This window comes from Myotis nattereri (assembly GCF_964212035.1).
Source record: "Myotis nattereri genome assembly, chromosome: 7".
NCBI classification, from domain to species: Eukaryota; Metazoa; Chordata; class Mammalia; order Chiroptera; family Vespertilionidae; genus Myotis; species Myotis nattereri.
In genome coordinates this window covers 93380318-93408152 of record NC_138082.1, presented here as the reverse complement: position 1 = coordinate 93408152, position 27835 = coordinate 93380318, and the positions used below count along the sequence as shown (strand labels likewise).

The window sequence follows — 27835 nt, the reverse complement described above, 5'->3', positions numbered from 1 at the left end:
GAGAACACTGATTAATACACAGTTGCTTTTAACTTTTTTGTTTCTTGATTAGTGTATTTAAAGACATAATTTCCCTTGATGCATTACTCTATGTCCCACAATTTAACACTCAGTTCTTGCTGTTTCTTAATTTCTCTTATGATTTTTCATTATGTTAGTTTGAGAACATATAAAAACTATTTCTTGTTATTAATTTTTATTTTCCTGCCTTTTGGCAAGAGGACATGGTTTATACCACATGGTTTTTAAATATATAAATACTTTTTATTGATTTCAGAGAGGAAGGAAGAGGGAGAGAGAGCTAGAAACATGAATGATGAGAGAATCATTGATCAGCTGCCTCCTGCATGGCCCCACTGGGGATCAAGCCTGCAACCTGAGCCTGTTCCCTGACTGGAAATTGAACCCTGACCTCCTGGTTCATAGGTCAACACTCAACCACTGAGCCCTGCTGGCTGGGCTCTATCACATTTTGAGTCCCTGGAAGTTACTGAGGCTTCCTTGGCCCAGCCCACTTTCATAAATGATTTCATTTCTCAAACCTTCCATATACCTGTTTAATTTTTTAATCTGTTTAATTTATTGGTTTCTGAGGGAGCTTTTTAAAATCTCCAAGTACAATTGTTTATTTCTCCCTGCCCTTCTGTCACTTGCTGGTTCACATATTTTGCAGCTATATTTTTAGAGATCCATGTTATTTTATAATTAGAGGCCCAATTCATGAAATTCGTACATGGGTAGGCCTTCCTTCCCTGGGCTGCCTCTTGACAGCCCAGGCTGCTGGCTTCAGGGCCCCACCTCCCGCCCGCACCCATACCCGCCTTGGCCCGGTGCTGCCTGTGTCCGCTGCCACACCCGCCTCCCGGTGCCCCTGTTCCGCAGAGCCCACGGTCAGTTGCCCGCAGCGGGAGGCCTGGTCACTTCCGGAGTCTCTGTCGCCATGCTCCTTGCCCTTGAGTCTGAGAACCCTGCCTGTCCAAGCAGAAGAGGCCCCGTGGCATCAGCCCTTGAACGCTAAAATCACTGGGGAGTTTTAAAAAGTCCGTGTCTGGGCCCGACCCTGAATCGGCCCAGCCAGGATCTGAGGGTGGGCCGGAAGGAGTCTTTGTGAAAGCTCTGTCGGGGGGCAAGTGGACAGCCAGGCCGAGCCGCTGCTCCCACCCAAGGGGAGTGACCTAGACTAAGCTCAGGATGACTTTGGCTCCACTGCCCGTTATGGTCAGGCCCCCTGGCCGCTCTTGGAGTCACTGGTCTCTGCCAATGAAGCTGGTCAGGCCGCCTCAGCCCGCGGCTCTCTGTCTCCAGTGGCTGCCCCACGGCACTGCCGGGCACTTCTGGCCCAACCGACAGCTGCAGGCTCCGGCTCCCCGCAGGGGCAGGGCCCGTGGGGCTGGTGAGGCCCCCAAGCGCAGGCACGGCGCTGGGGCCTGTCTGGGGACCAGGGACAGGAGCCCTGGGTGTGGGAAACAGACCTAGTTGTGAGTCCTGGCTGCACCGCCACACCTCCCGGGACCCTGTCCTCCTGTGTCCGGTGTTAGAGCCCTGAACTGCACGGCCCATCCCGGGCCCGGGGAGGCTCTCACAGTTGTGAAGTCATATTTTTTTATTCTTTTTCATAAAGAGAGTCCCCCAGATGTGACCAGCTTCAGACCCCACAGGACTTAGATGTGCTCTTCCCTACCCCACGGGGTTGCTGTGGTGCTAAACAAGATTCCGTTCAGGAACCTGGGATATACAGATGCTCAATAAATATTACTTCCCTCTAGAACCGCCCCGAAAAGAGATGGACAGAACAGCAGCGGGTGCTTGTTGCATGCCCCCTTTAATACCCACACGTTGCCATGCACAGCCAGTGCCCAGGCCTGGGGAGGAGGGGGGAGGTGCTAGGGCCCCGGGCTGCCCGGGGGGGCTGCCGCGGCTCTGATGTGGCTGTGGATCCAGTCGAGGTAGCGGCTGACTTTGGTGTAAATGCCATAGTTGTGGAGGCGCCCGCAGCCCTCACCCCAGCTCACCAAGCCCACAAGGAACCAGGTGCCACGGAAGGAGGTGACCATGGGCCCCCCACTGTCGCCCTCGCAGGCGTCCCGTGGGTCCCCGAGGATGCCCGCGCACAGCATGTTCTCCGAGACCATGTTGTGCATGACCTGGACGCACTCGTCGTGAGGGGCCACTGGGATCTTAATGAAGTTGAGGATGAAGGTGCGGTTCCTCTTGGTCTCGCTGCGGAAGCCCCAGCCCGTCACCACCGTCTCCCGGCCGACCTGGGTGAGCTCGCGCTCGGCCAGGCCGAGGTCCGGGAGGCAGATGGGCACCACGGTCTGCGAGAGGGAGGCGGGCTGCGCCAGGCGGAGCAGGGCGATGTCGTTGTCCGTGGTTCTCCTGCTGTAGTTGGGGTGCATGAGAACCTCCTCGATGTCCAGGTCCACCTCCCCCTTCTCTCGGCGCCGCAGGTCATACTCCCCTGCGGGCAGAGGGGCGGTTAGGGGGGCGGGGGGCTGGCCCGGTGGAGGGTGCCGTGGTCCCCAGCCCGCGAGTCACCGCACATGGGGCCCCTCGCACTCCGTGAAGGGCGGCAGCCATGGCGTCTATTGTGAAGGGGCAGAATGCTGGTCTGAGATTCAGACTCACAGACAGAGCCCTGGAGAGCGAGACTGCTGCCAGCCGAGACATGGCAGCAGTGCCAACCTGGGCACCAGAGGGACATGCCATGGTGGAGGCAGGGCAGGAGCAGCAAGACCCAGAGAGGAGGGCCAAGGGGAGCAGAGCTGCAGGGACGCAAGGTCTGGGCCACACCAGAGACAGGGACGCCTGGGCGTTGCCAGCAGAGCCCCACTGGGGCCACAGGCCCTCAGGCTGTGCTGCAGATGATTGCAGGGAATGAGGATCTGGTCTTTGGCAATACACCTGTCCGTCCTTTTTGCATAAAGAATGGAGTAAGCGCCCCCTCCAGAAGTTGGTACAGAGTGGGGCCGAGGCTTGGGGCCCTGCACGGTGGCAGGGAAGCAGCTGGCTGCTGTGAGTTGCCCACCAGCAGCATGGCCCTGAGGCCAGGCCGGTGCCTGTGGGTCTGTGCAGAGGAGGCAAGCGTGTGTGTGACCCTCACACGCAGACACTTGTGAGAAAGCACCTGGGCCGAGGGAAGAGGGCACCGAGAACCCTACCTGCACGCCCCCCGCGCCCCTGTCTGCAGTCCCCCCACAGGAAGGAGGCTGGGCGCAGGCAGGCCTCTGACCAACGCTTTCTGTAGAGGCCAAGCACCCCCTGGGGACAGGGGTCCCCACACCTCCCCCCTCCTCCCGGCCCCCCCCCCCCCCCCCGTCATCCCCCGGCCCCAGCCCGCACCAAGCCTGACGGTGAGCTTCCTGGAGTCCTCCATGCAGTGGGCGGCCGTCAGCACCCAGGAGGGGTGCACCAGCACCGCCCCGCAGGCCAGCTTCTTCTTCGAGTCCAGCAGGACCACCTAGAATGGGGCGAGCCGGCCGCTGTGTCCCAGCACAGACCCCGGGCTCAGCCCGGAGGCCTGGAGCACACCCAGCCTTCCCTTCCGGCCCTGTTCTGGCACCTTCTGTGTCTGCACAGTTCACAGAGTGGGCCTGTCCCTGGCCCCTCCCTTTGGTGCCTTTAGCACTCGCCTCCCCTCTCCCCCAGCACAGGCAGCACCTCCCTTTTCTGCGCCCCGAGGGCCCCGGGCTGCTGCCCTCCCTCACCTGCCAGGGGCTCTCTCCCTGCAGGGTCAGCTTCCCGTTGACGAGCCGCGGGTCCACTTGGCCTGCTTGGTCCGTGCAGCATTTCACGGTCGCGCCCTTCTTCTCCACGGGGCCCCACGGCCTTCCACAAGGGAATTTCACTGCAGGTGGGGGAGCCGGTGAGGGCCTGGCCGGCACTCCCCCCAGGAGGCCCCACCTTGTCCACCTCTCCCGTCAGTCAGTCAACGAACAAGAGTCAGAAAGCGGATCACCGCCCCGCCGTGTGTCCTGGGGAGGCTAACGCCTCAGGGTTCAGTCCCCCCCACCCCCCGCTGCGGGGAGCGACCTGAGGCACACAGGAAGGGGTGCTGCCCAGCTCCTCCCAGGCCAGACATTGTCGGGGGGAGGAGGTGGCACCCTTGGAGAGCCCCAAGCAGCTCCGGCACGGCTGTGAGGTGCTTGTCGAGAAGAGGGAGCCTGACAGAGCTGAGGGCCGGGAGGTGTGCCCGGGCCTGACGGCCACTCCACTGGGGAGGCGGGGAGATGCGGGGCAGTGGGAACCATCGCGGGGAACGAATAGCGAATAGCGACAGGGAATGGAGCCCCAGAAGCTGCCCGCAGAGGGCACTGGCTGAGGAGGAAGCACACCCCTCAGTCAGGGACAGGGAGCCAGGGACAGGCGCTCTGCGCCCCGCACCCGGAGGCGCCGGCTCGCACAGGCCAGGCAGGGCCTGCGGCGGGAGAGCTGGTTCCAGAGTGAATTCGAGGCCCTGCCCGGCCTGGGCCTCCTCTGCCCGCGCACCCGCAGCGGACACCTTCCATGCAGAGGGTGGCCGGGAGCTGCCACAGACAGGGTGCCCCAGGGCTGACCAGAGGGGTCAGCAGAGGCCTGCAGGGCGAGCCGGCCCCACCCCATCCTGCTCCGAGGGGCAGGAAGCCAGGCCAGGCCATCGGCAGGAGCTGGGAGGACAGACTCGTCTCCGGAAGCAGAGGAGAGAAGCCTAGGGCCCGGGCGGGGCTCTGCTGGGACCTGGCCGTCGGAGGGTCCCCAGGAGAGCCTGGCCAGCAGCCGCTCAGGATGGCCGTGCCACTGCCGATGAAATGGACTTAACTCCAGTCCAGTTAGAACGACTGACATTTTGTTTTGTGAATCCTCACTCGAGGATGTTTTCCCATTGATCTTGATGGAGAGTGGAAGAGAGAGGGAGAGACAGAGAGAAACATGGATGTGAGAGAGACACATCCATGGGCTGCCTCCTGCACCAGCCCTGACCAGTACCCGGGCTGGGGAGGAGCCTGCAACCAAGGTATGTGCCCTTGGCCAAAATCGAACCCGGGACCTGTTGGTCCGCAGGACAATGCTCTATCCATGTGGCCAAACTGGCTGGGGTGGAACTAAAGATTTTTTTCAGTAAAAGGATTGGAATACAAAGCTGTGGAACATTCCCTGAAAGAACACAAAATCGAAGAAATGGACAACAGAAGAGACAATAAAATAGATCTTTGAGAGGAAGAGAGCTGAGAATAGGAGGTGCCAGAAGAGAACAGAGAAAACGGGGGGTGGGGGGGTCAAAGAGGCCCCTAAAGAGCTGTGCCTGGAGATGGGAGGCACCCACCCCCACAGGTCCCGCCGGACAATGGACAGGAAGAGGCCCCGGGAGGAGCAGCCTGCTGACACTCATGGTCAGAGCTGTAAGACTCTGCCTTCTTAGTACAGACAGACTGATGAAAATGAGCGTCTAGGAAAGAAAACGGGGCAGGCAGATGGTGGGCTCCTGTCTCTCTCAGAGCAGCCAGGGTGGAAGCGGGGGTAGGATGCTGAGCGGCAATACAGCCACCTAGACTGGGGACACACGACCGGAGGCACTGCCCCTGTGCACCCCCCGCCCCGCGGCTCAGGGCTCAGGTTGGGAAATGAGCTACCTGCCGGCTTAGACTCCAGGTGTTGTCGGCAAGATGCAAGGAAAAAAGCAGGCGGGAAGCTGGGAGGGCACAGCCTCCTCGCGGGCTGACTGCGCCCGGCCGGCTCCCTTCAGTGGGTCTCGGTGCAGTTCCTCGCCCACGCCCCGCCCGCCCTGACCCCAGAGCCTCGCCCGGCCCAGCGCAGCCCGGGCTCACCTGTGGGCACGCACTGCAGGTGGTCGTCCCCCAGCCGGTAGCCGGGCGCGCAGCTGCAGCGGCGCCGGCCCGCCTCCTGCAGGCAGTAGTGCGCGCAGCCCCCGTTGTCCAGCGAGCAGTTGGAGAAGCGCACTTCTGGGGCGCCAGACAGGGTGCATTGGAGCGATGGCAGGCACCCGGCCCACGGAGCCCCCACACAGTGCTCCCGCTCCTCCCCGCCCCCACACGGTGCTCCCACCTCCTCCCCGCCCCCACACGGTGCTCCCGCCTCCTCCCCGCCCCCACATGGGGCTCCCGCCTCCTCCCCGCCCCCACACGGTGCTCCCGCCTCCTCCCCGCCCCCACACGGTGCTCCCGCTCCTCCCCGCCCCCACACGGTGCTCCCACCCCCTCCCCACCCCCACACGGTGCTCCCCCCTCCTCCCCGCCCCCACACGGTGCTCCCACCCCCTTCCCACCCCCACACGGTGCTCCCACCCCCTTCCCACCCCCACATGGGGCTCCCGCTCCTCCCCGCCCCCATACGGTGCTCCCGCCTCCTCCCCGCCCCCATACGGTGCTCCCACCTCCTCCCCACCCCCCACACGGTGCTCCCGCCTCCTCCCCGCCTCCACACAGTGCTCCCACCCCCTCCCCACCCCCACACGGTGCTCCCACCTCCTCCCCACCCCCACATGATGCTCCCGCCTCCTCCCCGCCCCCACATGGTGCTCCAGACTCCTTGCCCGCACGCCCTGCTCCCCAGTTTTTTGCCCGCCCCACCGGGGGCACCTCACCGTTCAGGCAGAAGCGGCCCTCCCAGCCCTGGTTGCAGTCACAGCGGAAGTCACCCATGCCATCGATGCATGTGCCGTGGCCGCAACAGGAGCTGTTGCACGGGTGCTCCTCGGGGGGCCGGGCCGTGCACTGGTCCCCATCTGCGACATGGGGTTTGGGAGATGCCACTGGTGCCACCAACCCCATCTCTGTCCCCACAGCGGCCAAGGGACCCAGGGGCAGGGGCACCCATCCCGGGGTCTGGAGCACTCACCGAAGTACTTGGACCAGAAGGCCAGCTGTGGAGAGAAGGGTTCACATCAGGGGCCGCCAGCCCAGCTGTGTATGTGGGGAGCCCACGGGCGCCCCTCAGGTCTGGTCCAGGTGGGCTCGGCAGCCTCTAGCGAGCAGGGAGAGGAGGGCTTCCAGACCAAGGGGGTCAGCCCTGCTTGTCACCGGCGCTGGGACGGCTGCGCCAGAGGAAGGCCAGCTCTTCCCGCCCCCGCTGGCCCCGCTCCTGGAAGCCTGCTCCCTGGACCATCTGCTAGCACAGCGGCCTCTACAGCGAAAGGGACCGGGTGCTCTGCCTGCTCCCAGCCTGCCACGCTCCCCTGGCTTTCCTGCAGCCCTCCTGCATCTGCCCCCTGCGCCTCCCAGCCCCCCAGCCAGTGTGCCCGGCTGAGCAGCTCCCGGCCTCCGTGGTGGACAGGCTGCTGCTCCAGGTCTGGCAGTCGCTGCTTTTCTAACCAGGCACTGCTGCTGCTGTGGGGCCAGCACACCCCTCTGGGCGCTGCTGCCCAGAGGCCTGAGGGGGAGGGGAGCCACGGGACATGAGGGCCTGCAGCCTGCCCTTTGGGAAAAGAGGCAGCGGAGGGCAAGGAGGGAGCAGACCAGAGCTGCCCTCGGTCCGGAATCCTGGACAGGAAGTGCACCCCCCAGCGTGGAGGGGACGCCGCTCCAGGTGGCGCACGGGGTGGAGGGTTCTGAGACTGTGTCAGAAAGCCAAGTCCGCCTTCCACCTCAGGGCCACCACCCAGCCGGGGCCAGAGGGGACACGGAGCCCGGAGCCAGCAGGTTCTGCCTGAGGACCAGAGCTGAGGCAGAGTCAGCAGATGGGGACAGACCCCAGGGTTGGGTCACACATCCTGATCAGCAGGATGTGGGTGGAAGGAGGACAATGGGGGATGGAGAGGTGGCGGCTGTTGGCGGAGGGTGACACGTGTGTGGGCACCCCAGCCCAAGGCTTCCCCCAGGTCCTTCTTCCTGGAGCTAACAGCAGAGTTCCAGCAGACTATTCATTCCAGCCCCCAGCCCCCCACGGGGTGGGGGAGGGGCCGGTGCCCACAGCCTCCCCAGTCACCCAGGAGGCCTAGCAGGCAGCCCATCCTGCTTCTCCAGGCCCCACCCAGCCACCAGCCCACCGCCCAGCCTGTCCACAGGTGTCTCACTGTGTCATCCACACTTTGGAAAATCTCCTGGGCCTCCTCCAGGTCGCAGATCTCCTCCATGCACTCCCGCTCCAGGCTGCCCGCCCGCAGCTCCTCCAGGAAGGAGTTGGCCCGCTTGTGTATCCTCAGAACCTGGTGGGCCCGCTCACCACTGGAGAACACTGAGTCTGGTTGGGGGAGGGGGCGCTCACCACTGGAGAACACTGAGTCTGGTTGGGGGCGGGGCGCTCACCACTGGAGAACACTGAGTCTGGTTGGGGGCGGGGGCGCTCAACACTGGAGAACACTGAGTCTGGTTGGGGGGGGCGCTCACCACTGGAGAACACTGAGTCTGGTTGGGGGAGGGGGCGCTCACCACTGGAGAACACTGAGTCTGGATGGAGGGGGCGCTCACCACTGGAGAACACTGAGTCTGGTTGGGGGGGGGGGCGCTCACCACTGGAGAACACTGAGTCTGGTTGGGGGAGGGGGCGCTCACCACTGGAGAACACTGAGTCTGGTTGGGGGAGGGGGCGCTCACCACTGGAGAACACTGAGTCTGGATGGGGGGGGCGCTCACCACTGGAGAACAGTGAGTTTGGATGGGGGGGGGGCGCTCACCACTGGAGAACACTGAGTCTGGTTGGGGGGGGCGCTCACCACTGGAGAACACTGAGTCTGGTTGGGGGAGGGGGCGCTCACCACTGGAGAACACTGAGTCTGGATGGGGGGGGCGCTCACCACTGGAGAACAGTGAGTTTGGATGGGGGGGGGCGCTCACCACTGGAGAACACTGAGTCTGGATGGGGGGGGGCGCTCACCACTGGAGAACACTGAGTCTGGTTGGGGGAGGGGGCGCTCACCACTGGAGAACACTGAGTCTGGATGGGGGGGGCGCTCACCACTGGAGAACAGTGAGTTTGGATGGGGGGGGGCGCTCACCACTGGAGAACACTGAGTCTGGATGGGGGGGGGCGCTCACCACTGGAGAACACTGAGTCTGGTTGGGGGGGGGCGCTCACCACTGGAGAACACTGAGTCTGGATGGGGGTGGGGGGCGCTCACCACTGGAGAACACTGAGTCTGGTTGGGGCGGGGGCGCTCACCACTGGAGAACACTGAGTCTGGTTGGGGGGGGGCGCTCACCACTGGAGAACACTGAGTCTGGTTGGGGGGGGGCGCTCACCACTGGAGAACACTGAGTCTGGATGGGGGTGGGGGGCGCTCACCACTGGAGAACACTGAGTCTGGTTGGGGGGGGGCGCTCACCACTGGAGAACACTGAGTCTGGTTGGGGGAGGGGGCGCTCACCACTGGAGAACACTGAGTCTGGATGGGGGGGGGCACTCACCACTGGAGAACACTGAGTCTGGTTGGGGGAGGGGGCGCTCACCACTGGAGAACACTGAGTCTGGTTGGGGGAGGGGGCGCTCACCACTGGAGAACACTGAGTCTGGTTGGGGGGGGGCGCTCACCACTGGAGAACAGTGAGTTTGGATGGGGGGGGGGCGCTCACCACTGGAGAACACTGAGTCTGGATGGGGGGGGGGCACTCACCACTGGAGAACACTGAGTCTGGTTGGGGGAGGGGGCGCTCACCACTGGAGAACACTGAGTCTGGTTGGGGGAGGGGGCGCTCACCACTGGAGAACACTGAGTCTGGTTGGGGGGGGCGCTCACCACTGGAGAACAGTGAGTTTGGATGGGGGGGGGCGCTCACCACTGGAGAACACTGAGTCTGGTTGGGGGGGGGGCGCTCACCACTGGAGAACACTGAGTCTGGTTGGGGGAGGGGGCGCTCACCACTGGAGAACACTGAGTCTGGTTGGGGGGGGGGGCGCTCACCACTGGAGAACACTGAGTCTGGTTGGGGGAGGGGGCGCTCACCACTGGAGAACACTGAGTCTGGTTGGGGGGGGGGGCGCTCACCACTGGAGAACACTGAGTCTGGTTGGGGGAGGGGGCGCTCACCACTGGAGAACACTGAGTCTGGTTGGGGGAGGGGGCGCTCACCACTGGAGAACACTGAGTCTGGTTGGGGGGGGGGGCGCTCACCACTGGAGAACACTGAGTCTGGTTGGGGGAGGGGGCGCTCACCACTGGGGAACACTGAGTCTGGTTGGGGGGGGGGGCGCTCACCACTGGAGAACACTGAGTCTGGTTGGGGGGCGCTCACCACTGGGGAACACTGAGTCTGGTTGGGGGGGGTGCGCTCACCACTGGAGAACACTGAGTCTGGATGGGGGAGGGGGCGCTCACCACTGGAGAACACTGAGTCTGGTTGGGGGAGGGGGCGCTCACCACTGGGGAACACTGAGTCTGGTTGGGGGGGGGGCGCTCACCACTGGAGAACACTGAGTCTGGTTGGGGGAGGGGGCGCTCACCACTGGAGAACACTGAGTCTGGTTGGGGGAGGGGGCGCTCACCACTGGGGAACACTGAGTCTGGTTGGGGGGGGGGCGCTCACCACTGGAGAACACTGAGTCTGGATGGGGGAGGGGGCGCTCACCACTGGAGAACACTGAGTCTGGTTGGGGGAGGGGGCGCTCACCACTGGAGAACACTGAGTCTGGATGGGGGGGGCGCTCACCACTGGAGAACACTGAGTCTGGTTGGGGGAGGGGGCGCTCACCACTGGAGAACACTGAGTCTGGATGGGGGAGGGGGCGCTCACCACTGGAGAACACTGAGTCTGGTTGGGGGAGGGGGCGCTCACCACTGGGGAACACTGAGTCTGGATGGGGGGGCGCTCACCACTGGAGAACACTGAGTCTGGTTGGGGGAGGGGGCGCTCACCACTGGAGAACACTGAGTCTGGTTGGGGGGGGGGCGCTCACCACTGGAGAACACTGATTCTGGTTGGGGGGGGCGCTCACCACTGGAGAACACTGAGTCTGGTTGGGGGGGGGCGCTCACCACTGGAGAACACTGAGTCTGGTTGGGGGGGGGGGCGCTCACCACTGGAGAACACTGAGTCTGGTTGGGGGGCTCACTTTGAGTGGGGGCCCAAGCGGGGGTGAGCCTGGGAAGGACTTATGATTCCTGGTCAGGACCCTCCCCTCCTCTGCTCCCCCTTGCAGAGGTGGCTGGAGGCTGGGGCACAGGAGAGGTGACCATGCAGACCTCCTTTGAACCTCAGCCTGCGTCTGTGTGACCTTGAGCCGGAGTCTTCCCCTCTGAGCCTGTTTTCCCCCCAAAGGGAGGCTGTCTTACTGTGCTGGGTAAATTGGTCCAGAAAGGAGCCCCTGGCGCCACAGGCCACATGCGGTTGTCCTCTGGCACAGTTAAACCAGCCTCGCTGTTCTCGGAATTCCCCTGTGCAGCCCTGTCTAGGCACCATGTCCGCCAGCATTGCCCTCGCATTCCCCGTGGGTGAAACCCCACCCAGGGAGGACCACCGCCTGCCCCCTGGGCTCCGAGAGGGGGAGAGGGGCTTCTCGGGGACAGGGCGGCTGGGGCGGGCGATCAAGGCCGGGCGTGTGGAGGAGAAGCTGGGGAGAAAATGCAAAGGCCGAAGAGAAAGCTGTGCCTGGGTTGAGTCTGGACGGATGACCAAGTGGCAATAGGCGGGAGCTGAAGGGTGAGGCCAGCGGGAGACAGGGAGGAGGAAGGGCACCCTAGGCAGAGAAGCAGCTCAAAGGGAGGCATAAAGCCCTGGCCAGTGCGTTCAGTGGTTAGTGTGTCGGCCTGTGCACCAAAGGGTCTCGGGTTTGAATCCTGGTCACATGTGGGAAGGAGCCAATTGGTCTCTCTCTCTCTCTCTCTCTCTCTCCCCCCCCCCCGCCCCCCCCCCGTACTCCCTCCCTCCCTTCCATTCTCTAAAATATCAGTGGAAAAAATATCCTGGCGTGGGGATTAACAAAACCAAAAAACAGAGGCACAAATGCAAGGAGAGGCAGCCCGATCTTCCTGAGGCCCCCCCAGCCTCCTGCCCTCCTGTTGGCTATGGGGCCGGGGTGGGGGGCAGGGTTTCAGGACAGGCTGAGGGGGTGTGGCTGATACCCTCGGCCTGGCCTAGAGCTTTCCCAGCTGCGGGAGTGGGGAGTGAAGGGGGAAGGCTCAGGAGACGCTGTGACCACGTCCCGGGTGGAGGAAGGAGCTCCAGGATGTACCCTGACCGGGGGCGCCCTGGGCCCCCAGCACTCTGCCCGCAGCCCGCTCAGCCGCCCTCTCATCTGCCCGCGCTCAGGGGGTGGCTGAAGGCTCACAGCTGGGGTCCTGGGGAGGGGCGAGTGGTCTTACCAGGACTGACGGGTGAGCTGGAAATTCCCCCGGCCAGGAGCAGGAAGAGGCTGGCCAGCCGCCACATTCTGAAACTGCTGACACCTGTCTGAGGAGGACTTCTGAGCCCACAGCCCACCAGCCCTGCTCTGCAGTTCCCACTGTGCTGGTGTCAGGCAGAAGCGGGGCTCCCGGCCACCAGGCAGACGCCCCCTGACGCCTGTCCGCATGGGCTAAGGGCATGCCACCTACTCTGAGGGGAGAGGGGAAGTGGGAAGGGGACTCCGCACAGGAGACGGTGGCAGGCACCCCCAGAACGCTCATGCCCTCCCTATTCTGGGGTGAAAGTTCAGAGTGGGGCCTCTGCTGCTCGGCGGGGCCGAGAGTCACCGCGAGCCCCTGTCAGACACCAGCGGCGTGTTCTGAGCGTCTGTCCGGTGAGAGGGCAGGCACCAGGCCAGACTGCGCCCTCCAGGTGCCATCCCAGCGCCGGGGCAGCAACTCTGGGCAGGGACGGAACGGCACCACGCCTCATTTTTGTCATTTGTAAAATGGATAGAAAACTGTACTTTTGCCTTATAGGGTTATTGTGAGACTTAAGTGAGTGAGCTCGCATAAAGCTCTTAAAATATGGTTTGCACGTAGCAAATGCTGGGAAAACATTAGCTGGTACTGTCTCAGGTAAGGCTCACAGCCACCCCAGACGCAGGCTACGGCGTCACTCCATTTACGGAGGAGAGGCTCAGGGGAGTGAAGTAACGTATTAAAAACCCGCTCTCAGGAGGTGGCAGAGCTCGGACTTAAGCCCAAGCCCCAAACCACTAGGTGCCTTGCTGGAAGCCAGGGAGCCCTGCCGGCCCGAGACCAAGGGGGAGGCGCCTGCCCAGGCTGCCCCTGCCGGGCCCATTCCACCGCCACCGCCTGAGGCTGGTTCTGATGTCTGTTCAAACCAGAGGCCCCGTGGGGAAGGGGGGTGGGGGAGGGTGCTGCCTCTGGCGCTGGGCCGGCCCCCAGGCCCTCAGCTGAAGTCCGCTTAGCGTCTGGGAAGAAGGCCCTGGAACTGGGGGCCCTCCCTGAGGACTGCCAACCAGTGCCCTGGCCTGGCCCGTGCCAGTCCTGATCTCCCTTTACGCCAAGCTCCAGCCACCCCTCCAACCGGGCTCAGGGACTTCTCCCTCAGCCTGTCCGCCCTCCTGCGCCCACCCCACAGACTTGCCTGGAAGGGGACTTACTGGGGTGGGCCGTGGAGAGACCGCAAGGCCGCCCTCCTGCCGCCATGACAGCCTGGTCTCTGGTTAATCCGTAACTGCAAATATTTGCCTGTTGGCCCTCAGTGCCCGGCCGCCCTCTCCACGGATAAACAAACTAGTTCCCAGCTCAGCAGCGCCCTGTGCCCGAAGCCCACCTTGCCACCAGCGGTGCCTCCAGGAGGGGGTGAGGGACGGCCCTCGGACGCTGTGCACAGATGTGGACTCAGGTTAGCCTCCTGGGTCTCGCAGAAGGAGGGACAGTGTCCCCGTTTGCAGATGTGACATTTCACCCAGAGACACTGCATGCGCCCCAGAGCAGCGCTGGCAATGACGCCAGCCTTCCCGACCGACTGACCGACCGACCGACGACCGATGACCGACGGGGCGCCCGCGCTGGAGGCCCTGCTTCCGGTGCCTATATGAAGGAAACTGCCGATTTTACGGCCATGCTGTCAGGCGTCTGAGTTTTGTGATGCAAAACCTGGAAGATGTGCCTCTCAGATCCCTGCCACGTGGTGCCAGGCAACGGCAGTCGCCCTGTGACTCCCCCACAGCCGCCGCTGTCCCTGTGACCTGCCCGGAGGACACTCAGAAGCCCTGTCACTTGCCCGCACTCATGGAGCCGGCGGCGGCAGGCCTGGCGTAGAGCCCAGTGCTCTCTCGCGCCCGTGGCCCCTGTGTGAACAGGTGAGAGAAAGGAACAGGCTCCGGAAGGCTGAGTGGATCAGCTCCTGGCCGACGCAGCTTGTGAGCACTCACCAGACACCTGCGGCCGCCTCCCTGGAGGACCGGCGGGGACCCCTTCCTTTGGTGGCTGCACAGGGAAGTCACTGGGTGCCAGTGTCACTCAGATCCTCTCCCTGGGCCCAGGAGGGGCCTCAGAGCCCTCCTTCCACACGGAGCACTGGGCTCAGAAGAATGTGAAGCCAGTGTCTGGGCATCCACGTTTGTTTTTTGTTGTTAATCCCCACCCCTCTCTGTTTCCACTGACTGAGGCTGGTTCTGACATTTCTTTAAACCAGAGGTGGGGCGGGGGGTGGAGGGTGCAGGCTCCAGGTGGGGTGGGGGGTGGAGGGTGGAGGCTCCAGGTGGGGTGGGGGGTGGAGGGTGCCAGGCTCCAGGTGGGGTGGGGGGGTGGGGGGTGCAGGCTCCAGGTGGGGTGGGGGGGTGGAGGGTAGGCTGCAGGTGGGGTGGGGGGGTGGAGGGTAGGCTGCAGGTGGGGTGGGGAGGCGGAGGGTGCAGGCTCCAGGTGGGGTGGGGGAGGGTGCCAGGCTCCAGGTGGGGTGGGGGGATGGAGGGTGCCAGGGTCCAGGTGGGAGGGGGAGGGTGCCAGGCTCCAGGTGGGAGGAGGAGGGTGCAGGCTCCAGGTGGGGGGGGGGGGCAGAGGGTGCAGGCTCCAGGTGGGTTGGTGGGTGGAGGGTGCCAGGCTCCAGGTGGGAGGGGGAGGGTGCCAGGCTCCAGGTGGGGTGGGAGGATTGAGGGTGCCAGGCTCCAGGTGGGGTGGGGGGTGGAGGGTGTCAGGGTCCAGGTGGGGTGGGGGGATGGAGGGTGCCAGGCTCCAGGTGGGGTGGGGGGATGGAGGGTGCAGGCTCCAGGTGGGGTGGGGGGTGGAGGGTGCCAGGCTCCAGGTGGGGTGGGGGGATGGAGGGTGCCAGGCTCCAGGTGGGGTGGGGGGTGGAGGGTGCCAGGCTCCAGGTGGGGTGGGGGGTGGAGGGTGCCAGGCTCCAGGTGGGGTGGGGGGTGGAGGGTGCCAGGCTCCAGGTGGGGTGGGGGGTGGAGGGTGCTGCCTCTGGCGCTGGGCCTGGTCCCCCCGGCCCTCAGCTGATGTCCACTTAGCATCTGGGAAGAAGGCCCTGGAACTGGGCGCCCTCCCTGGGGACTGCCAACCAGTGCCCTGGCCCGGCCGGTGCCAGTCCTGATCTCCCTTTACCCCAAGCTCCAGCCACCGCTTGACAGGAATCGAATCCAGGACCCTCAGTCCACAGGCCCACGCTCTGTCCACTGAGCCAAACTGGCCAGGGCTGGTGAAGGTCTGTGGCAGCTGCCTAGCGAAGGAGGCAGGAAGCACAGTGACCCCACGCCGACCACATGCGAGGCGCAGCTTGCCAGCTGAGGAACTTGGGAAATGCCCCTGTGCCCATGCTTTTGCTCCAAGGTACCTGCCCACTTCAGTCCCCGGCAGTCAGTGCTCTGGGCTCTCCCTGCTCCACGTCCCCACCCCCCCCCTCGCCAACGACCAAGTGCAAGGCCCTGTGTGCACCAGCGCACCTCCCCTCACCAACTCCTCACAGGCCACTTGCTCTGCAGCCTCGCACAGCCTCAGGGCCAGGGCCTGGCAGACCGGCACCTCCAGGACAGCAGCTGCAGGAGAGGAGGAGGCCGGAGGAGTGCTGGCGGGTGCAGGCCTGGTGCAGGCCCGCCCTGAGTCTGCAGGAGGGGCTCTGCCTGAGGCACCCACCCTGCACCAGCCCAGATGCCCAAGCACTGGCCCCAGAAGAGCAGGGCAGCCTCGGCGGCAGAGGAGGAAGTGCTGCGCTGCCAGGCCTCAGGGAGCTGCGAGCGAGCGGTCAGAGGCCTCCAGCAGAGCCTTGGTGCCCGGTGCCTGCTGGGCTGCGGTGGGGGCACCTACCCTAAGGCCTGGCTCCCTCACTGGCTGGCAGGCCCGAGTGGGAAGGGCCCCACCACCTCCCCTGAGCTCTGTGGCTCTGAGAGGCTGGCACCCCCTGCAGAGTGCTGCCAGGAGCCCAGGCGTCCCAGCACCCACCCTGCTCGGGGCTGTGGAAGGCGCCTGGCCATGCTGCCTGGTAGGGGGTGCTGCTTCGCCTTGTCTGACTGCAGGTTTCCTTCCCCAAGTGAATCCGGAGGAGAGCAGGGCGTTGGCATCAGAGCCAGCTGTGTTTTTAATTAAATCTTTATTGTTGAACGTATTCCATAGGTCCCCCTGCCCCCATGGGCCCCTTGCCAGCTGAGGCTTACAGACGGGAGGGCACTTGTGTGCAAACAGTAGTGTAGTTGTGAGGGTGCAGGCAGAGAAACAAGGAGCAAAGGTGTCGGGGCAGGAGGGGGGGGGGGGCAGAAAGACAAACCAGGTGGCATCCTCAGGGGGTGCTCTACCTCATCTTTGGGGTCAGGCTCACACAGGTTTAAACCTCATCGTGGCTCCTTCCTGGCTGGGTTAACGTCCCTGGGCCTCAGCTCCCACATCTGTAAAACGAGGCTATGGGTAGCTGCACCGGGTGGTTATGGGAGTAAGTGAAGCAGCCTCTGCAGTTGGATGATCGATGGACAACCATTTCCTCTCTTGGCTCCCCAACTACCCTAGAGGGAAGCGAGAGCCACAGGAGGCTCTGAGGGTCGTAGCCTGTGAACTGGATGCGCCCTCAGGAGCATCTGTGCAGGTTGGAAGGAGGTGGGCCTGAAGGGAGGGGCGAGAGGACGCTGCCCACCGTCTGCCAGCTCAGCAGACACAGTGCCTCTTCGGTCAGCCCCACTCACCCTGGGACCAGGAACGGGTGTTCTTACCTGGCGTTGGCCAGACTCTGGTAACAGGTGCCAGAACTCACCTTGAGCTGCCTGTACGCCCAGTGGTTGGAGGTGAGCTGGTGTGGGGAGCTCACAGCCCTGTCTCACTCTCCCCTTGTCCTCTTCCCTGTGTGTTATGCATGTGATGTAGGGGGCAGCCATGCTGCTCAGGACTCACCCTCAGTGCAGTAGGAGCAGAGAAGCCAGGAGGCCCTTGGGGCAAAAGAGGTGGGGTGGGGAGGAGAGGGTTCGGCTTCCTTAAGAAGTGGGAATGGCCCTGGCTGGTGTGGCTCAGTGGATAGAGCACTGGCCTGCAGACTGAAGGGTCCCGGGTTCGATTCCAGTCAAGGGCATGTACCTCAGTTGCAAGCTCCTCACCGGCCAGGCTCAGGCCCTGGTCGGGGTGCATGCGGGAGGCAACCTATCGATGTGTTTCTCTCACATCAATATTCCTCTCTGTCTTTCCCTCTCTCCACCCCCTCTCTAAAAATCAATGGAAAAATATTTTCTGGTGAGGATTTACAAAAAAAGAAGAAGTGGAAATGGATGTCAGGCATAATGACACATCGGTTCTTTTTTAAAAATCCGGTTTATTGAGGTATAATATACATATAGTGAAATCACAAATATATATTTGTGTCTGATTAGTGTTACCACCCACAATCACGATAGAGGACATTTCTAGCCCTTAAAGTCTCCCTGGGCCCCACCCCCAGTGCCTGGCAACAACAGCTCTGATTTCTGTTGCTTTTTCTAGAATGGCATATAAATGGAATTCTACAGGAAATAGCCTTTTGGGACTGGCTTCTTTCACTCGGCATAAAGCGTTGAGAGTCATATAGCTGATGGTATATTAGCAGTTTGTTTTCTGTTGCTGAGTGGTTTCCATTACATGGATGTACCACAAATTGGCTATGAAATAAAGCTGCTACTGACATGATACACATGTCCTGGTGTGGGTGCATGTCTTCATTGCTCATGGACAAATACCTAGGAATGGAATTGCTGGCTTATGCAGTAAGTACCTGTTTACTTTTATAAAAAAAAAAATGAAAGGAACATAAAAGAACTGTTATCCCAGGCGGCTGTACCACTGAGCATTCCAACTGCAGGGCATGCTCCTGTCGCTGGGTGTGGTCAGTGTTTTGGTTTTGGTTTTTAAATATTTTTAGCTATTCTAATAGGCGTGTGGTAGTATCTCATTGTAGTCTTAATTTTCATTTCCCTAATCACTCATGATGTTAAGGATCTTTTCGTGTTCTTATTTGCCTTTCAGATATCTTCTCTTTTTTTTAAATTTTAACTTCTATGATGAAAATGTTTTATTTTTTACTAGAGGCCTGATGCACGAAATTCATGCAAGGGGCTCGGCCCTCGCAGCCCTGGCTTCATCTGGAAGGTCGTCCGGACGGTCATTCTGCTGTCCGGTCTAATTAGCATATTTGCTCTTTATTATATAGGATTTATTGATTTTAGAGAAAGAGGAAAGGGGAGAGAGGGAGGGAGAGAGGCGTCTATTTGCTGTTCCACGTATTTAAGCCGTACTGGCTGATTCTTGTCTGTGCCTGAAACCTTGATGCATCAGGATGACACTCAACCAACTGAGCCACCAGCCAGGACAGATTTCTTCTTTGGTGATGTATCTATTTAAACCTTTAGCCTTTTTATTATTGAGTTGTGAGCGTTTTTATATATTGTGGCAACAAGTCCTTTGTTTCATAAGTATTTGCAAAAATGTTGTTGAGTAAATGCTTTTAATTTTTATGAAATCCAATTATCATATGTCTTATGATTCGTGCTTCAGTGTCCTGCCTCTGACACCGTTGCCCATGGTCACAAAGGTTCTGCTATGTTTTCTTCTAGAACATTTATGGTTTTAGCTTTGACAGATCTCCAACCCATTTTGAATTTATTATTTTTTTAAAATATATTTTTATTGATTTCAGAGAGGAAGGGAGAGGGAGGAAGAGAGAGAGAGAGAGAGAGAGAGAGAGAGAGAGAGAGAGAGAGAGAAACATCAATGATGAGAGAGAATCATTGATTGACTGTCTCCTGTATGCCCCACAACCCGGCATGTGCTCTGACCGGGAATTGAGCTGCAACATCCTGGTTCATAGGTTGATGCTCAGTCACTGAGCCATGCGGGCCAGGCTGAATTTACTAATTTTTATATGTGGTATGAGGCAGGGATTAACTCACTTTTTTTTCTAACATGGATAGCTAATTGTTCCAGCGCCATTTGTTGAAAATACGGTCTCTTCCCTCATTGCATTACCTTGGTACTTTGTCAAAATCAATTGACTCTGTATGTACTTGCTCACTTCTGTACCCTATTTTGTTCTATTGATCTATCTGTTCATCTTTATGCCTATATCATACTGTCTTAATCACTTAACTGCTGTTATGAGACTGTAGTAAGTCATAAAATCAGGTAGTATAATTCCTCGCATTTTGTTCTTTTGCAAAATTATTTTGGCTAATTTAGGTCCTTTGCATTTCTATACACATTTCAGAATCAGCTTGTCAATTTATACCAAAAAATCCTTTCTGAGATTTTTTTGGAGATTGAGCTGACACTATAGTACAATTTGGAGAGAAGAGGCATCTTAATACTAAGTGTTCTGATCCATAGAATTTCTCTCCATTTATTTAGGTCTTTGCTAATTTCTCTCACCAATGCTTGTTATTTTCAGTGTACATGTCTTGAACATATTTTGTTAAACGTATGCCTACTTATTTCATGTTTTTAAAATGCTACTGTAAATGGCACTTTAAAGATTTCAATTTACAATTGTGAACCACATCCAGCACGGCTAGGGGTGAACCTGACAAGGGGCAGTGAAGGATTAAAGAAGACAGACCAGAGAATACAGTTGGGGCTAGGTGGACCACTGTGCCTGGAAGAAGGAACAGTGACCCTGCCTGTAAGCAGGATCTTTATATTATAGTCAGATCACACAAAGCAAAACAACGGCAAGATGTTTACAATGTTCTTGCGAATTTCAAATCTGTTTCTTTCCTGTTGTTGCCATTCTCTGAACTCTATCAGGCCTTGTTTAGGCAGCACTTGCTGCACCTCCCACAGCCCACATCCCTTAGCTACCTAGGACTGCAGGGTCGGACTATAAGGTCAAGCTTACAACTGTAGACGTTTGGCTATAATTGTGCTGGGAGGGCTTTGCCCTCCAAGCTGGGACTTGTATGTGGCTTTGCCACAAGTCAGTCTGAAGCTTGATCCTGTCGGAACCCTGTAGCCGCTCTCCACATAATTGTTTGTTGCTAGTGTTATTGATGGGAAGAGGCCCTTGTTCCCACCTGTTGCTCATGGGGCTGGAGTTCTTGCGATGTCCCGAGAAAAGGAATTGTCCGAGCTTCGCACTGGAGGGTGAGGTATGGTAGAGAGCTTCATTTCTGTGGAACTACACCCCTGGGTTCCCAAGGTCTCATCTCCCTCAGTCCTGCCAAGGAAGAAGTGCAGCTGGGGCTTCAGCAGAGCTAGAACCAGAGCCAGTGTCCAGAGTTCCTACTCCATATTGGAGCTGAGTCCAGTCCAGCATCAGGGCAACTTGGCCTGTGTTTTTCCACTTGTAGTCCATTTGTCTACTGTACATGTGATCCGTATGCCCATGGACTATATGGGCAAAGGCAAGAGAGCCAAGAGCAACAAGGGAGCAAACTCCCTTTTTTAGGGGATTAAGTATTCCCAAATTGTCTTGGGCTTGCAGTGGCCACACCCATCCTGGCCAATGATCTTTGTTCCCACGTGTAATAGTCACCCCAACTTCACTGCACATGTGTCCATCTCGCCTTTGTTGGACCCCTCCCCCCAGGGATCTGCAGGGGATGGGCTGGTGGTTCCCCGGAGTGTGAAATGCAGCTTCCTGGTGAAGCCGCCCAGATGACATGCCGATAATGTCTGTCCCCCTTTGCTCCTCTCCTATTATGGATAACTAGGTAATTACAATGGCATCACTAGTATACAGAAATACATTTGATTTTTTTACATTGAGATATTTCTTTTTTCAGTTCTACTCAGATATAGTTGACATAGCATTGTATTCATTTTAGATGTACAGAATCATAATTCTGTAGTAGATCAGTGGTTCGGCATGAGCAGAGTAGGAACGATAGGCCAGGTACAATGGGCCACCAGGACCCAGATGCAAGCCCTTGCACACCATCCCTTAAGCACCAACCCCTGGAGGTGACATCTAGGCCCCAGCTTGTTTCAGCTCCAGGCCCAGAGAAGCAGCAAAATCAGGTGGAGCGAGGCCTTGGTTGACATCAGGAAGAGCTGTAACGACTGATGAGCCCCTGCCTGGCTCCGACCAATCAATGGAGACCGTGAGCCTGAGGGGGCACACCTTGAAAGTTGATGACTATTCTATTGAGATCCTCCCCTGAGACCGTCACATAAGGCCCTTAAGGCAGGGACCCCTCACTTGCTCTCTCTTTTTCCAGAGCAAACAAAAACCTTTCCTCCCTGTTTGTCTCTAAGGTGCATATCTCTTTCTCTCCTAAGCTCCAAGGGCCTTTCTTGTGCCTCTGAATCTTGTTTCCTGAGCCCATTTTTTCTATGGCTCACTTCTACCTCAGTGACTTCAAAATGGTTAAGTAGGAAGAATGGACGCTTTAGACGTGGATACCCTCCGCGATGAGTTATAGATGCAAAGCTGCTGACTGGCAAAACACTGGTCTACCAAACCCAGCCTGCACTGCAAGTCGAAAGGCCTGCTCTTGTCCGCTTTTCCATGCCCAATGAGGATTCCATGCCCAAATGCTGTTGCTGAGAGGACTGTTAGCCTGAAGCCATCACATTGGACTGACAGCAGACATCAGTGTAATGTGGGCTTAGTAATAGCAGGGCTGCAAGTCGAAGAATTCTACATCTGACCACCTTCAGTTGGGCCACTACATTTTAAAAAGATTTCTCAGCCCTGGTCGGTTTGGCTCAGTGGATAGAGCTTCGGCCTGGGAATCGAAGGGTCCTGGGTTCAATTCTGATAAAGGGCACATACCTTGGTTGCAGGCTTCTCCCTGGCCAGGGCCCTGGTCGGGTCTCATGCAGGAGGCAACCAATTGATGTGTTTCTTTCACATCGATATTTCTCTCTGTCTTTCCCTCTCTCTTCCACTGTCCCTAAAAAAATCAAAGGAAAAACACCATCAGATGAGGATTAATAGAAAAGAAAGACAGGAAGAAGAGAGAGAGAGAGAGAAAGAAAGAAAGAAAGAAAGAGAGAAAGAAAGCGTTTCTTAAACGCTTGCAGGCAAGAAACAAAAAGAGGTAAAAATATGCTCTGTACCATAAGATTAAAATGTCATTGATATATTTTTTTAAATATATTTTATTGATTTTTTTACAGAGAGGAAGGGAGAGGGATAGAGAGTTAGAAACATCGATGAGAGAGAAACATCGATCAGCTACCTACTGCACACTCCCTACTGGGGATGTGCCTGCAACCCAGGTACATGCCCCTGACCGGAATCAACCTGGGACCCTTCAGTCCACAGGACGACGCTCTATCCACTGAGCCAAACCAGTTAGGGCTGTCAGTGATAGTTTTATTAAATACTGGTAATATCTGTTTAATTAATGCTATTGTATTTACAGTCTTCTTTTAAAAAGCCTTATATGTAATCTACACTAATAAAAGAGAAAAATGGTAATTGGCATATGGTGCTACCCTTTTCATTGGCTAATCAGGGCTATATGCAAATTAACTGCCAACTAAGATTGGCAGTTAACTGCCAACAAGATGGCGGTTAATTTGCATATGTAGGCACAATGCAGGGAAAGCAGGAAGAAGCCCCCTGCCACTGACAGTGATCGGAAACCCAGGGGGGAGCTAAGAGCTGGGGGCCCTGGGGCTGCCTTTGCCCTGCCCCCCAGCCATGATTGGAGAATCAGGCGCCTTTGCCGCCCTGGCCAGTGATATCAGGAAGTAGGGGTGGAGCCAGCGATGGGAGCTGGGCACGGTCGAAGCTGGCAGTCCCAGGAGCTAGGGGTCCCTTGCCTGGGCCTAAAGCGAAGCCCACGATCGTGGGGCCGCTGCAGCTGTGGGTCCCCGCTGCCCGGGCCGGACGCCTAGGCCAGAGGCATTAGGCCTGGGCAGGAGCGGAGCCTGCAACTGTGGGGAGCTGGGGGTCCCCTGCCCAGGCCTGACACCTCTGCCGGAGGCCTCAGGCCTGGTCAAGGGGCCGATCCGGTGATTGGTGATCGGAGGGTGATGAGGGTCAACTCCTCTGGCTGAGGCATCAGGCCTGGGCGGGGGGCGGAGCAAGCGATCAGAGGGAGATGGGGGTCCCCTGCCCAGGCATGATTCCTGGGCCAGAGGCCTCAGGCCTGGGCGGGGGCCAGAGCCAGTGATCGGGGGGAGATGGGGGTCCCCTGTCCAAGCCTGACACCTCTGGCGGAGGCATCAGGCCTGGGCAAGGGGCTGATCCTGCGATTGGAGGGTGATGGGGGTCAACGCCTGAGGGCTCCCAGTATGTGAGAGGGGGCACACACACACCCAGTGCACGAATTTTGTGCACCGGGCCCTTAGTATATATATAAAATCTATCTTTCAAAAAAGAAGAGCTTACTTTTGTAGAGCAGTTTTAGGTTCACAGCAAAATTAAGGGGAAGATAGAGAGAAAACTGAATTTATTTAAGGGAAGGGGTGGAAATGGGGACAGGCAAAGGGAAGGGCTGCACAGAGAAATGGGGGTCTTGGAGGCAGGTACAGGGATGAGCCTTGGACGAGCTGCCGCTGCCCATTGCTCCCCAGGTTACAAGTCTCCTGGGGTCCCTTAGAGGTTGGGGGTATGTGCCTGTGGGGGGATGACAAGGCCGTGCTCCTTGGAGGGAGAGTTCCCACCGGGTCCTTTGTCCTGAGCAGGTTTGGTTTTTTTTTTTTGCTTTTGGTGTGTTCTTTTGTCCTGAATGTTCTTATCGCTCTTGCAGGTGGGAATGTTAGGGGAGGTCTCAGGGGAGGGTCTCTATAGAATTTCCATCAGCTTCAAGGCGTGCTCTTTAGGGCTGTGGACTCCACTGATTGGTCCGAGCAGGGCAGGGGGCAGTGCAGCGGAGGCCTAGCTGTTACCGTCAGGGAGGAAAGGTCAGGGGTCTACACCACCTGGCCAGCGATATGAAAGATCGGGGTGCAGACCGCATGACCAGCGATGTGCTAGGGAGGATAGGTCACCCTGGGGGTGAGTTTCTTGTTCCCCAGTTTTGCCCCCTGGCTGGCACCCGGGGCTTTCTGCCCTGGGCAGTTTCCTTGCCTGGCCCACCATCCTTGCTCTGGCAGTCTAACAAAGCGTTTTTCCATTTTTCAATTGTTGAAAAATACTGAACGATGAGTATTTTGTAGTAAGTGAAAATTGTATAAAATTCAAATTTCAGCTCAGCCGGCATGGCTCAGCAGTTGAGTGTCGACCTATGAACCAGGAGGTTGTTATGCCCAGATTTCAAGATCCCCAAAAGACCACACCAGGGAGCCAGCTGAGTCCGATGCAAAAGCAGAGAGTCTTTATTCGAACTAGTTCGGCTCCCCAACCACACTCACCGACCCTACGGTAAGCCAGTGGCAGAGAGAGGGCTAGCCCAGTGGGAAGGAGTTTTATAGGGGGGTGGAGTAAGGGGAGGAGAGGTGACCGTGGGCCCTGCCGATTGGCCAGGCGCAAGTCGGGTCCCGCCACACAGGATGTGGTCATATTCATGGCGTGCACCTCCCTTGACCGTCACTGGCTAGTTCAAAGAAATCCTGGGCGTGGCTAGCAGAGGCCTGGGCTTCCGGGAAGAAGCCCTGCCAAGCACATGGCTGCTAGGGTAAGATGGAGGGCGTAGCCCTCGCCCTTTCAGATTCCTGGACAGGGCACATGTCTGGGTTGCAGGTTCAGTCCCCAGTTGGGGCATGCAGGAGGCAGCCGATCCATGATTCTCTCTCACCATTGATGTTTCTGCCTCTCTCCCGACCTGTCTGAAATCAATAGTGTGTGTGTGTGTGTGTGTGTGTGTGTGTGTGTGTGTAAGCTCAGTGTTCACAGACAGGTTTCTTGGAAGTCAGTGCTCACTGGTGGAGCGTGCCCGGGCTGATGCTTGCCTCGCAGGACAGCGCAGAGCTGAGCAGGTGAGCCTGCGTGGCCCCTGCTACAGTCCGATGGTGCTTGGGCCCGGCTGTTCTGCCCAGGAGGCAGTTCTGCCTGGGGACAGTACACCCTGGGCGGAGGTGGCCGGTGGCCTGCGGGGACTCCCACCCTGGGAAGCCATTCCAGCCCGGCTACGCTTCCCAGGGTTTGTCCGCTGGCAGGAGAGCCCTTCTCACCAGCTCCCTGGCGCTGCCCTTTCGGGGGTGACTTGCTGGCCTGGGCTCTGGGGCAGGGGCCCTGGCTGCAAGGTGGGGATCCAGTTTTGTCCCACACCATCTCTGGGGCCCTACACTGTGGTGTGGAAGGGTCCCCAGCTAATCCTCACACAAAGGTCAAGGCAGTCAGGCCTGCACGCAGACTGCCTGGCGGCTCCCAGGGACAGACACGCCCCGTCACCTGCAGCCTGGGGCAAACTGTCTTGGCATCTGGGCCTTATGACAGTTGTGGCTTGACTCAGTGCTCATTTTTAAAAGAAATATTTGTGGGTTTATTTATTTTAATCCTCACCTGAGGATACGTTTTCACTGGTTTGAGAGAGAGAGAGAGAAACATCAATTGGCTGTCTCCCTTCCCCACCCCGGTCAGGACTGAACCCCTGAGAGGAATCAAACCTGTCACCCTTCGGGGTAGGGGACGGCGCTCCAACCAAGTGAGCCACACCAGCCAGGTCGACTCAGTATTTTTCAAACCATTTTTTTAAAAAAACTTACCCCTCAGTAAGAAATACAGTTTACATCTCAAAGCTTTGTAAAAAATACTTTTATTGATTTCACAAGACCACCCCTCTTGCTGGTGATTGTACTCTTGCCATTGTCTATGCCATTTCTTTCTTTCTTTTTTTGTGGATCCTCACCTGAGGGTATTTTTCCCCATTGCTTTTTCAGAGAGTGGAAGAGGGATGGAGAGTGACACACCAGTGTGAGAGAGACACATCCACCGGTTGCCTCCCGCACTAGCCCCAACCCAGGGACAGAGAACAAACCCGCAACCCAGGTGTGTGCCCTTGATTGAGAATTGAACCTGCCACCCTTTTGTGCGTGTGGCCAACGCTCTAACCACGTGGACACTGGCCAGGGCTCTTTTTTTTTTTAAATGATGATCATGAAACACCACGTTTATTTTATGGCCTACTGACAGGTTGCACCTGTGGTATGGAACTGCGTTTGCTGGTATCCAGACATCTGTCTTCTCTTTCCCAGTCACAGCACGGCAGGAAAGGGCGCCTTGGTGTGTCGGCAAGAAGCTTTCTGCCTCTCAGCCTCCATGACTCACCTGGCTTCCGCCTCCATGAGCAATGCACACTCATACTTGTCTGTCCATACCTGGTGTGCACTGAAACTTGGTAACTGCGACGCCCTGAGGGGGAGGGCAGGACTGGGGAAGGAAAGAGGATTTTGTTTCACTGTGCTTAGGCACTGTTTGCATTTTGTGGCATATATAGTACTTTAAATTTTTTATTTAAAAACATTTCAAACTTGCAAATAGGTGTCAGAAGCAAACGTAACAGTCCTGTACCACCACCAAGCTCACGCACTCTGCGTTCTGCACCACGCTCCCACGGGCTCTCCCTCCAGCTCTGCACTTCCCCCGGGAAGTGGGTGAAGCCTGCACATTCTCAACATTCTGCCAACTGGTCACGTAAAAACTTGAACTGAGCCCAGCCAGTGTGGCTCAGTGGCTGAGCGTCGACCAAGAACCAGGAGTTCACGGCTCAGTTCTGGTCAGGGCACATGCCAGGTTGTGGGCTCGATCCCCAGGAGGCGGTGTGCAGGATGCAGTTGGTCGATGATTCTCTCTTATCATGGATGTTCCTATCACTCTTTCCCTCTCCCTTCCTCTCTCTGAAGTCAATAAAAATTTTTTTAAAAAAACTTGAATTGAAAGTTATTTACCATCCTGTAGACCAGTGATGGTGAACCTATGACACGCGTGTCAGAGGTGAACTCATTTTTTTGGTTGATTTTTCTTTGTTAAATGGCATTTAAATATATAAAATAAATATCAAAAATATAAATCTTTGTTTTACTATGGTTGCAAATATCAAAAATTTCTATATGTGACACGGCACCAGAGTTAAGTTAGGGTTTTTCAAAATGCTGACACGCCGAGCTCAGAAGGTTCGCCATCCCTGCTGTAGCTGTCCCCTCCTGACACTGTCCACCAGCAGCAGTCTTTTTATTTTGAAAATTAGACTTACAAAAAATGTTGCCAATATACCTCCCTTCAGTCAGATTCTCCTAATGCTCACATCTCAGAGAACCGCATTGGATGAAAGGGGTTCTGTGGCTCTGATCAGCTGGTCCTGCACGCCGGCATGGCGGGTGGTCACGCCCAGGCCTCGCTTCTTTAGGAAAAGGCTTATCTTCTTGTTAAGCAAGCCCTGCCCGCTGTTTTTCTGCATCCAGGTCAACACACCTTGTCATGCCCCTTTCAGATTCCTCCCCAAAGAGGCAGGCTGATGCCTCTCCTGCTTTCTCCCACCCTCAGGTGAGCTTTCTTACCTTCCCTCCTTCAACTTCAATGCATAAAAGAAGCTGCAAACGCATTCTCAGAAGCATTTATCTCAGGCTGTTGAGATCTTGCTTCTAGGTATAATCTCTGCTTGGCTCAAATAAATTTTTGTAAACATTCTCTATAGGTTTGGAATTATTTCAGCATGTGCTTGGTGTAGCAGGGCAGGACCCTGCAGATGCCCACCCGGTGAGAAGTCGGGCGCCCCA

At 57.9% G+C, this 27835-nt stretch overlaps 1 protein-coding gene across 1 annotated transcript; it reads right to left on the bottom strand.

Moving 5' to 3' along the window:
• Positions 1–1801: 1801 nt before the first annotated feature.
• PROC (protein C, inactivator of coagulation factors Va and VIIIa) lies at positions 1802–12311 on the bottom strand. Its single transcript, XM_081096325.1, has 8 exons — positions 12230–12311; positions 8009–8175; positions 6835–6859; positions 6581–6721; positions 5805–5939; positions 3708–3847; positions 3343–3460; positions 1802–2461 (listed from the first exon to the last, which is right to left on the bottom strand). The coding sequence occupies exons 1-8, from the start codon at positions 12294–12296 to the stop codon at positions 1884–1886; spliced, it is 1371 nt and encodes a 456-aa protein (XP_080952451.1). The 5' UTR covers positions 12297–12311; the 3' UTR covers positions 1802–1883.
• Positions 12312–27835: the final 15524 nt, after the last annotated feature.